Source organism: Xyrauchen texanus, chromosome 33 (assembly GCF_025860055.1).
Source record: "Xyrauchen texanus isolate HMW12.3.18 chromosome 33, RBS_HiC_50CHRs, whole genome shotgun sequence".
NCBI classification, from domain to species: Eukaryota; Metazoa; Chordata; class Actinopteri; order Cypriniformes; family Catostomidae; genus Xyrauchen; species Xyrauchen texanus.
The window spans coordinates 38,373,825-38,390,054 of record NC_068308.1 but is presented as its reverse complement, the minus strand read 5'-3'; the positions used below and the strand labels follow the sequence as shown (position 1 = coordinate 38,390,054).

At 44.1% G+C, this 16,230-nt stretch overlaps 1 protein-coding gene across 1 annotated transcript in view; it reads left to right on the top strand.

Moving 5' to 3' along the window:
* LOC127626544 (alpha-tectorin-like) overlaps positions 1-14,742 on the top strand; it is a 33,710-nt gene extending 18,968 nt beyond the window's left edge. Inside the window, 19 exon segments of the mRNA XM_052102421.1 lie at positions 65-211; positions 298-877; positions 976-1,559; positions 1,648-2,116; positions 2,119-2,211; positions 2,308-2,912; positions 3,129-3,684; positions 3,882-4,078; positions 4,275-4,484; positions 4,635-4,823; positions 4,969-5,258; positions 6,469-6,740; positions 7,192-7,314; positions 7,423-7,607; positions 7,787-7,947; positions 12,233-12,478; positions 12,763-12,925; positions 13,356-13,458; positions 13,587-14,742. Of these exon segments, the coding sequence (XP_051958381.1) occupies positions 65-211; positions 298-877; positions 976-1,559; positions 1,648-2,116; positions 2,119-2,211; positions 2,308-2,912; positions 3,129-3,684; positions 3,882-4,078; positions 4,275-4,484; positions 4,635-4,823; positions 4,969-5,258; positions 6,469-6,740; positions 7,192-7,314; positions 7,423-7,607; positions 7,787-7,947; positions 12,233-12,478; positions 12,763-12,925; positions 13,356-13,458; positions 13,587-13,690 (5,277 nt within the window). The 3' untranslated portion in view covers positions 13,691-14,742.
* Positions 14,743-16,230: the final 1,488 nt, after the last annotated feature.

Genomic DNA, 16,230 nt, shown 5'->3' with positions numbered 1-16,230 from the left:
TTTACTTTAAAATGTATATGATTAGGTATTGTTTTAGTGATGCTGAATTTGTTTTGTTGTTTAGGCTTGTGGAAATGGTTTGCCATTTTATCGCATTGAAGGCAAAAATGAACACCGGGGTAGTACACATGTGTCATGGACTCGGATGGTCAGAGTGTTTGTCTATGAAGAAGAAATTGAGCTTGTCAAAGATCGCTATTACGAGGCAAAGGTCAGTGTCACTATAGTGCTGTAATGCTAACTTGAATTTGGTCATCTGTCCTTTTTCTGAAATTCTTTTATTTAACCATTGTACAGGTTAATGGGACACTCACAGCAACACCATTCACCCTCCGCAATGGCTCCATCCAAGTCTATCAGTCAGGTTTTTCCTTGGCCATCAGCACCGATTTTGGTCTGGTAGTTACCTATGATGCAAATAGCTATGTCACCATCTCTGTACCTTATGAGTACCAGAATTCTACATGTGGTCTTTGTGGGAACTTTAACCTGCATCCTGAAGATGACTTCCGTTCACCCACTGGTGAGATCCTAAGCTCTGATGTTGACTTTGCCAACTCGTGGAAGGCAGAAGGGGACACAGATCCTGAATGCCATGATGTCAGCTGCACAGGTCTGGCTTGTGCTGTGTGTACCACAAATGAAATGAGTGTTTACAGTGACACAAACCACTGTGGGATCCTGGGAGATGTTTCTGGCCCTTTTGCTGCTTGCCACTCAGTGCTTGCGGCACAGACCTACATAGAGAACTGTGTCTATGATCTCTGCTTAGGACAAGGTTACCAGCCCATTCTCTGCCAGGCTCTCAATGTGTATGCTGCTCAATGCCAACAGCAGGGTGTGCAACTAGGGCAGTGGAGACATCAGGGCTTTTGTGGTAAGTGCCTTGTTATTTCTTCATTAGATGTAACAAAATACATCTCTTTGCAAGCCGAAATATTTGTGCATATTCTTACTTATAACCTCCATTTCCAGAGATTCTGTGCCATGAGCACAGCCACTTTGAGTCCCAAGGAACAAGTTGCCCTGCAACCTGCAGCAATCCATCCGCTCAAATAAACTGTCCCTTGCCCAGTCAGGAGAGTTGTATCTGTGATGCTGGGTACATCCTCAGTTCTGGGCAATGTGTGCCTCTACAAGACTGCGGCTGTACCTTTGAGGGTTTCTATTATGCCAAGGGGCAGTCAGTAGTTTTAGACGGGAACTGTGGAAGGCAATGTGCTTGCAGTAGTGGGACAATGATCTGCCATCAGCACCAGTGTGGACCTGCAGAGGTGTGTGAAGTCCATGATGGTGTGCGGGGCTGCAGACCCATCAGCTATTCCACATGTTCAGTTGAAGGCCTGGGGTCATATTACACCTTTGATGGACTAACTTTCAGATATCCGGGAGCCTGTGGACTGACCCTTGCAAGGGTAATGGGGCCATCCCAACTACCATACTTTGTTTTGACAGTGGAAAAAATTCCCAGAGGCTTTCACAACTTTGCCAGGTACCTGAAGTTTGAGGCAGAAGGAACTCAGGTTTCCTTAGAAATGGGAGAAGGTAGTAATGTACAGGTACGCCAGTTGTCAGATGCTTTTCATGAATTAAAACAGCCAAATTTTATGTACTGGATCAATTAACATTTTTCAATCTCTTGTACAGGTGGATGGACAGATGGTTGGTCTGCCCATCAATGTTGGTTCTGGTCGGATTCGGATCTTTCACAACAGTGTGATGGGGTTTGTTTTGGAAACAAACTTTGGGGTGACTGTTAGAGCTGACTGGCCAAACATTGTCCGAATCACGGCACCAAGCTCTTACAATGGAACAATTGGAGGTCTATGTGGGAACTTGAATGGAAACACTGATGATGAGTTTTACAGTCCAGATGGTCTCTTGTTGGATGACTCTCGATTGTTTGCGGACAGCTGGCGGGATGGGTCTCTGTCAGCCCACTGTGAGGACCCAGCTGATATCTGGGAACCAGGACATTATCAGAACAGCAGCCAATTTAGTGAGCACTGCAACATCATGGCCAGGAATGATGGACCATTTGCTGAGTGCAGCAGAATATTAGACCCTTCACAAAGGATGCTACATTGCATTCAGATGCTGACTGAGACGGGGGTGCCAGGGAGGCCTTATGTGAGGCCTTGCGAGGCTACACACTTCTCTGCCAACAGAATGGCATTGCAGTTGGAGAGTGGAGGAATTTCACCCACTGCGGTTAGTATCTTATTGTGACAAAATCAGCATTTTTCTCAGTGCAGTGCAAAGTGTTGATAATTTTGCTTATTTTGTTTTTTGTTTGGAACATCTCAGATCCTCAATGTCCACCAAATTCCCATTTTGAATTGTGTGGCACTTCCTGTCCTGCATCCTGCCCTAGCCTCTCATTTCCTTTTCTATGCACTCTGCAATGTCAGGGGGGATGCCAGTGTAATGATGGAAATGTGCTGAATGGAGATCGCTGTGTGCCCCCAACGGGTTGTGGTTGCCACTATGCTGGCCGCTATCGGCATCCTGGAGAGCAGTTTTGGAATGGTGAACAGTGCCACTCGCTGTGTGTCTGTGATGGCATCACTGGAAACGTCCATTGCTCACCATCATCTTGCAGTGAGCAGGAAATTTGTCAAGTGGTGGAGGGAGATTTCGGCTGCCATCCCCTTCCACATGCTAGTTGTTCTGCTTCAGGAGACCCCCATTATATGTCCTTTGATGGAGCCTTCTTTGATTTTCAAGGGACATGCCGATATGTGCTAGCTACAGTATGTAATGACAGTGTTGGGCTTCCACACTTCCAGGTGGATGCAAGAAATGAGGCTTGGCATGGACTCTCAGTGTCAATTACTGTTGAAGTTTTTGTCAACGTCTCTGGGCATCTCGTGCACATGTCACAAGACATGTATGGTTCTTCTGCTGTTGAGGTAAACAACCCACAGTAAATTGCTTTGCAGTACATGTGATATGTAAAACATTATAATTACAGTAAAGTTTGTATTTTATTTATTCAGTAATAATTTAATCGTCATTGTGACTTGGTTAACTTTCTAGAACACATGCAGCAGTGCACTTTCTTATGTATTTACTTCACTGGATATTGGCATAAACAATGTGTTGGTTTTTACTTTCCTTTCAATCAGATTGATGGAGAGACCAGAAATCTCCCCATCCTACTTGACTCTGGTCGTGTATCCATCTACTCCACTGGACAGTTCGTCTTTGTCACAACAGACTTTGGTGTCAGTGTGAGTTATAGTGGTTCCTGGGCAGTGAACATCATTGTACCAGCAAACTACAGTGGAGTTATGTGTGGACTCTGTGGCAACTTTAATGGCCAGAGGGATGATGACTTCATGACTCGTTCAGGTGCTCTGGTACCTTCAGTAGACCAGTTTGGGGCGGCTTGGAAGCTTGAAGATGATATGTCATGCAATGATGGGTGTGGAGCCAATTGCCCTTTATGTCAAGATCAGACCATCTCTCAGTCTTTGTGTGATATTATCAGGGACAATCAGGGCCCCTTAAGCTTCTGCCATTCTTCTGTAGACCCACAAGTATACTTTCATGACTGTGTGTTTGATGTGTGTGTTTCTGGGAACAATAATGATGTCTTGTGTCGCTCTATCCAATCCTATGTGAGTGCCTGTCAATTGGCAAATGCTATTGTCTACCCCTGGAGAGCAAATGGGTCATGTGGTAAGTTACTGGAAGTGGAGAGTCCATTGCTTTAAATTGCTTTAAAGTATAGATAGATTTTTTCTTATTCAAGGATTTTTATTAATTTTGATTTTTGTCATAATTGGTCATTTTGAATCTTGAATATTGTATACTGTATATAAAATTGGTTATTGTATATATGCTTATCATAAATACATTTTGTTTGCCTCTGCCAGTCATGACCTGCCCTGAGAACAGTCACTATGAGCTGTGTGGTACAGACTGTGGCCATACATGCGCCAGTAGCATCGATGCTAGTTGTGAACACACATGCTCAGAGGGTTGTTTCTGTGATGCTGGATTTGTGAGGAGTGGAGGTCTATGTGTACCAGTGGAGCAATGTGGCTGCTTGTATAATGGATTCTACTATAATGTGAGAATTAAAACATTATGTTTTTGTCAGTTACAATAATACATTGAAATATGTCATACTCCAGAATTATTTATATGATACTTCAAATAATATTATGGTATTATGAGTCCAAACAAACATGTTAATACCATAGTAAATTTTTTAATTGTCTCTGTTATGGAATATAATGTTAATCATTATCGTAATGATTTTACAGATTGGTGAACAGTTCTGGGATCCAGAATGTTCCCAACGCTGCGAGTGTTTTGCTCCAAATGATCTGCGCTGCTCTGCATACACCTGCCCATCAACAATGGAGTGCACTGTTAGAAATGGCCGTCGTGGTTGCTATGGTCAAATGTCCACGTGCACAGTCTGGGGCGATCCCCACTTCATAACCTTCGATGGAGCTTTGGCCCACTTTCAGGTATGAACTTAAAGAGCAAATAAAAAAATAAAAAATTTAAGAATCTGCGATTGCTGAATGTATGTAATGTTTGGTAAGATATTTTCAGGTGGGACACATTGCAAAAGATTATGAGACTAATGAGGTTTGCAATATGTCAATTCCCACCAGGGAACATGTTCATATGAGATCGCACAGACCTGTGGTAATGTTACCGGAGATGATCTGTCGTTCCGTGTGGTGGCGACCAACAGACACCGTGGCAACATGATGGTGTCATTTGTATCAGTAGTGGATATTTGGTTGTCTCAGCGTGGAGAAAATATGCATATCACTATTGGACAGAACAGGAAAGTCAAAGTAAGTAATTTATAATTATTGACTTATGTTTCCTTTGTTATGATTTTCTTCTCCATGTAACACAAATAATCTTACTCAGCAGAATGTCCAGATTGTTCTTTTCCCAACAAATAAGATGGTGACTAAGATTTATATTTCCTTCCAGGTTGATGGCAATGACATTGGCACACCAGCCTCAATGATCAATAATCTTGTAGAGATGCATGAGGAGCAGGGATTTGTGGTCATAAATGCATTCAATGAATTCATGGTCCATTTTGATGGCCATAGCACCCTCCTAGTCAGACTGAGCACAAAATTCTATAGATCTATATGTGGAATGTGTGGTAATTATAATGGCAACCCTGCAGATGATAAAGCACTGCTCAGTGGAGATCTTGCTCCTGATGACACTGCCTTCGGCCAGAGCTGGATTTCAGACACCAGCACCCCAGGGTAAGATGCATGGGACTCTATGGCAGTGGTTCATAACTCGTGGGTCATGACCCAAAAATACTGTAGGTTTTATGTCTGTTTTGATAGGGTCACAAACAGCATGGAAAAGCATTGCTTAAAACAAATTTGAAATGCGACTTTGTACAACTTTTATGCACCATTGTGATGCATAGTTAGGACAGAAAAATAATTCGGCTTAGATTATCAATTTTCAAAATGGGATAAAATTGGTTTCCCGTATCTTTTGTTATTGACATCAAAACATTGACTGGTTGTAGCATAGTGGGCTAAAGCACAGAACTGGTAATCAGAAGGTTGCTGGTTCGATCCCCACAGCCACCACCATTGTGTCCTTGAGCAAGGCACTTAACTCCAGGTTGCTCTGGGGGGATTGTCCCTGTAATAAGGGCTCTGTAAGTTCCTTTGTATCAAAGTGTCTGCCTAATTGTAAGCCCTAATCTTGTAAAACCATAAACCAAACTACACTTGGTAAAAAAGAAAAGTGAGACCACATAAAATACAGGTTCACTTGCAATGAGAATTAAGATGGTTTGTGCAAACCGCAATATTTTGTGTGTGAATGGAGGGGGAGTTCAGTCATTTTCAGACGGTTGCTTATCATACCCACCATAGATTTAGCACAATATGTAAACTTTTCAGACCTATCAGTAAACCACCGTAGACAAAATTTCAAGGAATATCAAGGTTAAATTAATGATCTTGAATGATTTTGCCATGATGCCATCGGATGTGCTTAAATACTGGACAAATTGTGCCCCGTTTTGATACAATAATTTACGCATTATTTCATCTTTAAATACAGGAAAATCCTGTATTTTACATGACAGGTGGCAACCCCTTCAACTCTAGAGCAGAAAACAAGTCAAAGAACCTATCAGTTTGTGCAACACGTTGCATGTAGTTGCATGGTAGAACTTTGGTCATTTCAGTGTTTAGTTACAAGGACATTGTTGGTTTCTTTTGTACAATAAACCATTTCGGTACTGTGTTGGGTTGCCGCCTGATGTACAACACTCAGTGTGGGTCCTGAAGCAAAACCAGTTGAGAATCACTGTTTTTGGGAACACTTTGCAAGATTACAGTAGCACATGCAAGGCTATGTGTGGCTCCCCTAATAATTCTTTGTAGTAATTCAACAGTATAGCATGTTACTGACCCTCAGTTCCCCTGATTATTGTGTCCTCTTCAGTTGTGGTGCAAGTGACCAGATCGGTAATGCTGATGAGTGTCCATTCAGACAGGAGTATTCTGAGATCTGTAGCATTATCACCAACACCACTGGACCCTTCCAACATTGCCACCTTCATGTAGACCCTGCTCCTTACTACTTCTCCTGCGTGTATGACCTGTGTCTTTACACATCTGCCAATGGCATGTTGTGTTCTGCTGTTCAGGCCTATGAGACGGCTTGTGCAATGTTGGAGATACAGATCCCAGAATGGCGCTCGAGTCTTCAGTGCCGTAAGTCAAAATCCTCAACTTCAACTGCAGTTGTTAAATATATATATATATATATATATATATCATTATGATACACATATCATATTTAAAATTATTTCACAGTGGAGATTTTTTTTCTGGTCATATTCCTGCTAGTCCATTTAAGATAAATGGGGTACTAAGTAATTTCCTATGTTGTGCTTGCTGATATGCGGTCATCTTGGACTCATACTGACACCTAGTGGTGTGGATACTATACTTGACAAATCGATAATTTTCAGTGTCTTTTGTCATAACAAAAAAATTAATAAAAATTTGCTAATCGCAGTTAACCATAATTCATTTATAATTTGAACAAAAGGAACAGGAGGGGTTTCAAGATGAAGTGAGTTTTTTAGGATGGTCATGTGATCTTAATATGGTGGCGACCAAAATGAATGAATATTTCATATTTCTGTGTTTCTCCTCTTAGCTGTGACAGATCCCTGTGCTGAACTCAACTGTACTGAAGATGAATGGTGTGGGAAGAAAAATGGTGTTTACGACTGTTTCTGCAACGAAAACCATTTGAGACCTCAAATCAACGACTCTTTTGGTTAGAATCAACTACATTTTAAATAGGCTTATACATTTTTCATTGCCAGATTCTTTCTTTATTAATTCTGATAATCTTGTGTGTGTGTGTGATGTTTTTTTTTTCAAGATTCCTTTGAAACTTGTGAAAGCAGCTCAGGCTCCATGTCTCTGTCTCGCTGTCAGCTCTTTGAGGCTGGTTTTCCAGCTGGAATCTTACACCTCAATGAGCCCAGTTGCAAAGGAACAGTCCAGAATGGCAGAGTGGAGTTCCATTTTGATAACAATGAGCACATCTGTGGGACAAATCTTGTGGTAGGATTCATTATGTGTATGCAACTTTAACAAACTCACATTTTAAATTGTAACTGACTGAATAAATTCCAGAAGGTCAATTTGGTAGAAAAAAGACTTATCACATGAGGTTGTTCTTTAAAAATAAATTGTAATTAATTTAAAGTAAATTCTTCAAATATTATGTGTGTGGTCCACAGGCCAATGGAACCCACTTCATCTATGAGAACTTTATTCTGGGGGCACCAGACTCATCTGAAGGTCTCATAAGCAGGAAGAGAATTCTGAAGCTATCTTTCAGCTGTGTATACCTACAAACCCAGACACTCTCAATGAATATAGAAATGAATCCACTGGGGAGGTAGGAATTATATTTAAATTCAGCATTCTGACTCCAGCCAGGCTGCGTTTTTAAGCAGAAAACAGAAGTATAAAATGTAGTTTGAGCAAATATTCTCTAAACCAAGAATATTAAGTGTGTTTGGAAACTTAAATCACAATAAATGTCAAAAATATATAAATAAATCTAACCAACTAACATTTATTTTAATGAGAGATTAAACTTTTATGAGGGGCACAAGAAGACTTTTCAAGCAAAATATTTCACAAAAAGAGATTAGCTTTGTGTAACGGTTACCCTGTCTTGTCTCACTGTTGCCCTTTGTTTGTAATTTTGTCACTTTTGTTATTCCTTAGTTTTCACTTTTGTCACCCTTGTACCTCCATAGTCTTCCTGTCAGCCCTCGTGTTCACTGTTCATTGTTTTCACCTGCCCTCGTTAAGTTTGCCATTTGCTTCTGTTTGTCCCTCGTTATCTTGTTTGGTGTTCTGTTTGTTCATTGGCCCCTTAGTTCTATGTTCATGTATATATATCCTGGTTTTTGGTTTAGTCCCTGTCTTTCGTTGATTGTTTGTGAACGTGGTTGTATGTTGGTGATGTTCATTCCCATGCCTGTGTTCCCAGTTCCAGTGTTCTCGTGTTTTGTTTTCATTTTTGCCCATCGTGGTAGTTTTGTTTGTTCATCTCTGTTTGTTTCCATTCGTTTAAATAAAGTTAACTGCACTTGGATCCTCAACCTTTGTCAGCCTCAGTCCTCAATCGTTAAAGAACGAAAGACCACACCATGGATCCAGCAGTATTACGTGCCAGATATCACCTGCTCTGCCTGAGGCAAGAGGACCGTCCTATTGAGGCCCACGTCCGCGACTTCCTTAAACTGGCGGCTGTTGCGGACTTCTCGGACTCCTCCCTGGTGGTCTTCTTCAGGGACAACCTGAGTGGCTGGCTGAAGGAGCGGCTGCCGCCGGCAACACGCGGCTGGACTCTCCGCGACTTCCTGGAGTTAACCTTGCTGTTGTGCGGCTCCCCATTCACGCCTGCCCCGGTTTGCGAGCCAGAGCCTACGCCTGCCCTGGCCAGCGAGCCTGAAGTCACGCCGACCAGGAACAGCGTTCCAGCGTCGCCAGTCACCTTCCATGAGCCAGCGCGGCCCACTTCGTCTGCCCGGAGGAGGGAGAGAAGACGGGCTTCCGCCTCCCGGCCCGCGCCTGCCCCGGTCTGCGAGCTAGAGCCCACGCATGTCACGGTGAGCGAGCTAGAGCCCACGCATGTCACTGTGAGTGAGCCTGAGTCCTCGTCAGCCACGGTGAGCGAACCTGAGCCCTCGACCGTCCCCGAGCCAGCACCAGTAGCCTCAGACGTCAGTGAGTCAGAGCCGATTGCCTCAACTGTCCCTGAGCCAGCGCCTGTAGCCTCGACCGTCCCTGAGCCAGCGCCAGTAGCCTCGACCGTCCCAGAGCCAGCGCCAGTAGCCTCGACCGTCCCTGAGCCAGCGCCAGTAGCCTCGACCGTCCCAGAGCCAGCGCCAGTAGCCGTGACCGTCCAAGCGCCAGTGGCCGTGACCGTCCAAGAGCCAGCGCCAGTAGCCAGGACCGTCCCAGAGCCAGTAGCCGTGACCGTCCAAGCGCCAGTAGCCGTGACCGTCCAAGAGCCAGCGCCAGTAGCCAGGACCGTCCCAGAGCCAGCGCCAGTGGTCGAGCCCATCCTAGAGCCAGCACCTCCCAAGTCTCTCGAGTCTTCCAGGGCTCCTCCTCCCGAGCTTTCCAGAGCTCCGCCTTCCGAGTTTCACGAGCTTTCCAGAGCTCCGCCTTCCGAGTTTCCCAAGCTTTCCAGAGCTCCGCCTTCCGAGTTTCCCGAGCTTTCCAGAGCTCCGCCTTCCGGGCTTTCCAGAGCCCCGCCTTCCGAGCTTCCTGAGCTTTCCAGAGCTCCGCCTTCCGAGCTTTCCAGAGCTCCGCCTTCCGAGCTTTCCAGAGCTCCGCCTCCCGAGCTTTCCAGAGCTCCGCCTCCCGAGCTTTCCAGAGCTCCGCCTCCCGAAGCTTTCAGAGCTCCGCCTCCCGAGCTTTCCAGAGCTCCGCCTCCCGAGCTTTCCAGAGCTCCGCCTCCCGAGCTTTCCAGAGCTCCGCCTCGGGCTGTCCAGAGCCTCCGCCTTCCTGAGCCTTCCAGAGCCCGCCCGAGATTCCCAGAGCTCGCCTCGAGATTCCCAGAGCTCCGCCCTCCGAGATTCCCAGAGCTCCGCCCTCCGAGATTCCCAGAGCTCCGCCCTCCGAGATTCCCAGAGCTCCGCCCTCCGAGCTTCCCAGAGCTCCGCCTTTCAAGCCCCTCGAGCCTTCCAGGGCTTCGCCTCTCGAGCCTTCCAGGGCTTCGCCCCTCGAGCCTTCCAGGGCTCCGCCCCTCGAGCCTTCCAGGGCTCCGCCCCTCGAGCCTTCCAGGGCTCCGCCCCTCAAGTCTCTCGAGCCACCCACGGCTCTACCTTCTGAGCCTCCTCCAGAGCCTCCTACGGCTCTGCCTTCAGAGCCTCCTACGGCTCTGCCTTCAGAGCCTCCTGCGGCTCCGCCTCCTGAGCCTTCCTCGGCTCCATCTCCTGAGCCTTCCAGGCCTCCGCCTCTAGAACTGCCTACGGCGCCACCGCCCTCGGCTCCACCTCCTAGGCCTTCCTCTGCTCCATCTCCTGAGCCTTCCTCAGCTCCGTCTCCTGAGCCTCCTACGGCTGAGCCTCCGGAGCCCCCCTCAGCTCCGCCTCCTGAGCCTCCGGAGCCTCCCTCAGCTCCGCCTCCTGAGCCTCCAGAGCCTCCCTCAGCTCCGCCTCCTGCTCCTCCTGAGCTTTCCATGGGTCCGCCTCCCTTGGCTCCGCCTCCTGGGCCTCCAGAACCTCCCACAGCCTCGTCTCCAGAGCCCCTCTCAGCTCCGCCTCCGGGACCTGTCCCTGTCCTGAGGCTGCCTCCCAGGCCTCCTAGACCTAGACCTGTCCCTGTCCTGTGGCCACCTCCCAGGCCTCCTGACCCGGTCCCAGTACTGTGGCCTCTTCCCAGGCCCCCTGACTCAGTCCCTGTCCAGTGGCCTCCTCCCAGGCTCCCTGACCCGGTCTCTGTCCTTGCCAAGTGGCCAGCTCCCGGGCCATCTAAACTGGCCTCTGTCCTGTGGCCACCTCCCAGGCCCCCCGAACCGGCCCCTGCTCTACGGCCATCTCCCAGTCCACCTAAACCCGCCCCTACCCGGTGGAAGCTCCCCAGGCCACCCGACCTGGTTCCCAGCACACACCCCCAGAGACTGCTTATCTGCCCTCTCGCCCTCCTTGATCTGTCTCCGTGTCCCTTGTGCCCCCCGTGGACTGCCTGTCTGCCCCTCGTTGCCCCCCGGACTGCCTGTCTGCCCTTTGTGCCCCCAGTCATTGGTTGTAGCCTTTAGCCTCCTTGTTAGTGCACCCGCCTCCCACACCGGAGACATCGGTTCGAGTCCCGTTCGGAGCGGGGCAACCAGAACCGGTTACATATGTATATAGTGGCTTTAGAAGGCAATGTATTGTTTCTTTCCATATTATTGAACATGAGCTTATCAATGGCCTACAGTCCGAAAAACAATAGATTTATTATAAGGGACATTTTGGTTGCTTGGCATCATAAACACAGTGTTTTTTGGTTACTGTGTTATACATAGTTTGAAACATGTCTCGAGATCCCTGCATTTGGAATTGGGCTCCATCAGCTGTTTTCTCATCTTGTGCTGTCAATAAATTCAAGCAAGATTGAGCATGGTTTGTTGCCTATGCAGCTGGAGTTTCACTTACTGCCCCATGATGAAAACATGTGGTACTTTCAAGCTTTAATTGCACCGATGGTAAAAAATATTCCATATTATGGTCCATACATATGATGAATTTTATTTATTTATTTATTTTAATAATCACATTGAATTAATGCGTTAAATCGACAACCCTAATAACAATAGAAATAGTTTCTATTCAAACTGAAGAAAAAATTCATCTTGAACACTTTGTGGTCAAATGTTAGTAGTTAATATCTATAGTTTTTGTGATGATCAACACCTGTGGTTGCTCTGCCAACCAGTTGCTTAAAATTCAATGGCTCAAAATTTGTTTTTTTTTAGAAAAGCTCTAGAAGCATTTGTTTGTAGATGCCACTTGCTTTGATATCTTGTTACCTAATGCAATGACACACATTATATTTTTAAGAGTGACTTACTGTAAATGTTCATATGGTCCAACTACTTTTGTGGGCCACTGTAAATGGTACACACACTTAACCCTTAAAACAGAGTATTTTACATAGATCTATCTGTTATTCAACAGCATTGTGCACCGAATACTTCCAGTCGGTGAAGGCAGATATCAGGTCAGGATGGTTCCATATCACGATGCACAGTTCTCCAACCCCTTCACTGGTCGTGTGGATGCTGAACTGAACCAGCAGATTTTTGTGGAAGTTCGTGTTGATGGGGTCGATAACCGTCAGTTTGCCGTGGTGATTGACACGTGTTGGGCTACACCTGAGAATGATCCACATCACCATCTCCGCTGGGACCTCATTACTGGAGAGTAAGAGACAATACTGAAATAGTTTAAAAAAAATTTTTTATTACTGATAATTAAACTTAATAAACAACATCAGCACCACAGTTAGGCTTATCTTTTCTGATCTACTACACAAGCAACATTATTATTATTTTCTTATTTTACAAACATGGTTTTGGGTTTTCAAAATCCCTAACCTCAGACCTAAATTTTTAAATTCCTTATTTGGCTAAAATCAATTAACATGTATGCAGCATTATAGAACAAACTGCCAACGATCAAGTCAATTTGCTTCCAAATATTCTCAGGTGTCCCAATCCAAATGATGACACAGTGGAGCTGCTGCAGAATGGAGTCTCCACATCAAGCCGTTTCTCTTTCAGGATGTTTGTGTTTACTGCAAACTCCACTAAGGTTTACCTGCACTGTGCTATTCACCTGTGTCTTCTGACGCGTAGTGACTGCTCAGCGGTGAGTTTACAAATCCTCTCACAAGTTTTCACAAGTTCTGTTGAGTTTGAAAATTGCATTTTGAAGACATACAGTAGGTCAATGAGTCAATACAAGCCACACTTGCAAAGTTTATTGTTTACAAGTTTACAATTTGGTAAATAATATTGTCCTGCGTAAGTCTCTATGCACATCGGATTTGAGCAAATTAGATGTTTAGATGAATAAAGTCAAGACTTTAAGTTTTAGACAAAATTAAAACTGTAAAAGTGTCCTGTGCTGACATTGCTTACATTAATTGATTTAGCAGAATTGAAAGATTCAGACTTTTTTATTTATTATAGTAAATTTGCTTAAATGCACCAGCTAACCCTCTTTTATAGTACAATTAGTTTTGATTAAATTCAAACTAAAACGTTTCCACATTGTGACTATCATTTCCAATCTTTAGCATTGTTACCCTGGATACCACCAGAGAGTGGGCAGATCTCTGGACTTCCATGACAGTGCTTCCATTTCCATGGGCCCTCTGGTCATGTCTGAAAGCAACTCAGGTAAACATTTCCTTTAATAATGTTTATGAATCACGCTCCTTTCTCTTATTTTCACTTCTTTGATGCATATTAATTTCTGTTTTGCAACTTTACTATGCAGTGAAAAACATCATGTCCTCTATTTACAGATATATGGGCTCCAGAAAAAGTGAAAGAATCCAGGGCTTCTGGTCTCTGTGGTTCCTTGATAATATTGCTTCTTTCACTCCTGAGTGCTCTTTCCATCTTCTAGTATTGTTCCACTAAGAAGGATTTTTTGTTTGTAACATTAGTTTTCTTTGGTCTATATTCCACACTACATGTTATTGAACTGTGTGATGTAACTTTTATTTGATGGGCTTAAAAATGGCATTTGTTTATGATCATAATCTTTTGTTTGGTATGGTGAAACTCTGAATTTGACTATTGCTTCTGACTTTCTTGTAAAATCCTTCAAAATGACAAACATTTTAACTTTATACCTCGTTTAAGGTAATTTTTGCACAATTACTGCATTACTTGATAATAAATTTAACCCATTAACATACAATAAATGAGTCCACTGATAAAAAATGGATAGATAGATAGATAGGAAATATACTGGAAACTGGATGTGGATGTGTCATCAGTGTATTTTAGAGTGGATAGTATGTTTAGCTCATACCAATATGATTCAATCTTTGCAAAGGAACTGTTATTGGGGAAGTTAAAACACTTGGAGTAACAGTTTCATTCATGAGTATTTTATATGTCATGACAGTGTGATAGTTTATGGTGCTGACTTGGCTTGAGTCTGTCTACACTGGGCCCATCTACGATTTTCTAAACTGTTTATTTGTGTTGCTGGCAGTAATAGCGCCACCATGTGCAATATAAAATAAAACAGGACATCTGTTTACTGTCGGCGAAACGCGACATGCTGCAACGGACGCTTCCATGGTAGACAGCATCATTGATAATAATTGGTTCTATTGCTTTGGACGTGACTCTCGCGTCTGCTGTATATGAGAGTGAGTGTTAACTGTTGTGCTTGAGATGAACAGTTTAATATATTCAGATACAATGTGTTGGATGTGTGTTATGTGTAAACCCTGACATTTAGTTTTATAATGTTGTAGAGCTTGTTCATTCTCTTCCAATTGAGTTTCAAAAATGTTTTGAAGTTTTAAACCAAAACTGAGCATTTTGGACAAAGGGCCAAAAACAGGGTGGAAAATGATCATATATTACTAAAAGGCTGTTTTATGCACACACACACACAAAAGATTATCAGTGGACCTCAGGAAAGATAATAAAATTATAGAAATGAGCAATTCATGACCCCTTTATGTCAAGTCAAGTCATTTTTATTTGTATAGCGCCTTTCACAACACACATCATTTTATAGCAGCTGTACAGAAGATCAGGCATTAACAGAAGATAAAACTGTAATATCTGGAATGTCTTAGTCATCATTGTAGTTTGATAAAATACGATTGTGAATTGTGTTTAAAAATAAGTATTATATATTATAATAATTGTATTTATAACCCTAGTGAGCAACCGAAGGTAACTGTGGCAAGGAACACAAAACTCCGTAAAATGTTGGTTCGATTTTGTATGAACTGTAAGATTAATGGCTGGATTAACTGCAGAAGTTCACATAGATACAATTGTCCTTTTTAGTTGGGTGATGAAGGTTTTTTTTGGCAATTAATTGATAGCCTATGTATTCCATTCCAAGTGTGTAGTCCATAATTAGACCAGGCAGAGATCAGTGAGGTGCATCACAGTTAACCTGGCCGGTAATTTCGGTGAGGTTTGGTGTGGTCCGTCCTAAATCCAAGGTTCAGACAATGGCATATGATGTATCCCATATCTTATGGTTGGAGTTGGCATCAGTTCATCCTCTGAAGTCCATTGTAATAGACTGATGTGATGTTTGGCTGGCACCAGCTGCTATTAGTCATCATCAAACAGAGACATGTAGCAGTGGAGTCCAACATGAAGTGGGAAGGGAGCTGGATCCAGCCAGTTCTGGTGACCTCAGGATAGGAGTCCCGAGATTGAGACAGGGAAACAAATAAAATAATATGAGCATAGAAGCCTTTCAATTTATTGCAGACCTAACTAAAGGAGCCTAATTGTGGGTTGAATAATAAATTAGGTGTATGCCTGGCTAAATTGAGTCTAAATCTGGTTTAAACCAGATGAATATATTAGTTTGAATGAATCTACTCCCCCAGGATATTGTTATAAACATGAGCCTCATCTGAAGGGTCAAGGATTCCTAGTTAAAATTCTGATTTCCTTGGTGAATTTGAATTTTTTTTGATCAGATCTTGTGGTTACTGTAGATAGAGCTTTAATTGTTGGTGACTTCAACCTTCACATAAATAATGAAAATGACACGTTGGGATTAGCATTTATCGATATATATCGTGGTGTTGCGTTTGACAGGGATGTGAGAGTCGTGGCTGACTCCAAAGGAGGAGATGGCGGGCGAGTCGTGACATATGATGAGACGCGGAGCTGTCTGAACAGATCAAGACGTGTTTGCCCCGGATTAATGGGAGAAACCTCCGTAGGGCAAGAGATACAGCCAACAACTCTAGGTAGTTGATGTGCCAATGCTGCCGGGGTCCTTTCCAGGGGCCAGCGGCAGCCTGCCTGTTGCACACGCCGCCCCAACCCTGTCCCAGAGGCATCTGAGTTTACCACAACACGTCTGGAAACCTGCTGCAAGGGGACTCCAAGAGTTGAAAGTCTGACAGCAAGAAGGGGTGATTGTCACACGGTATGTGCCATGGCGCT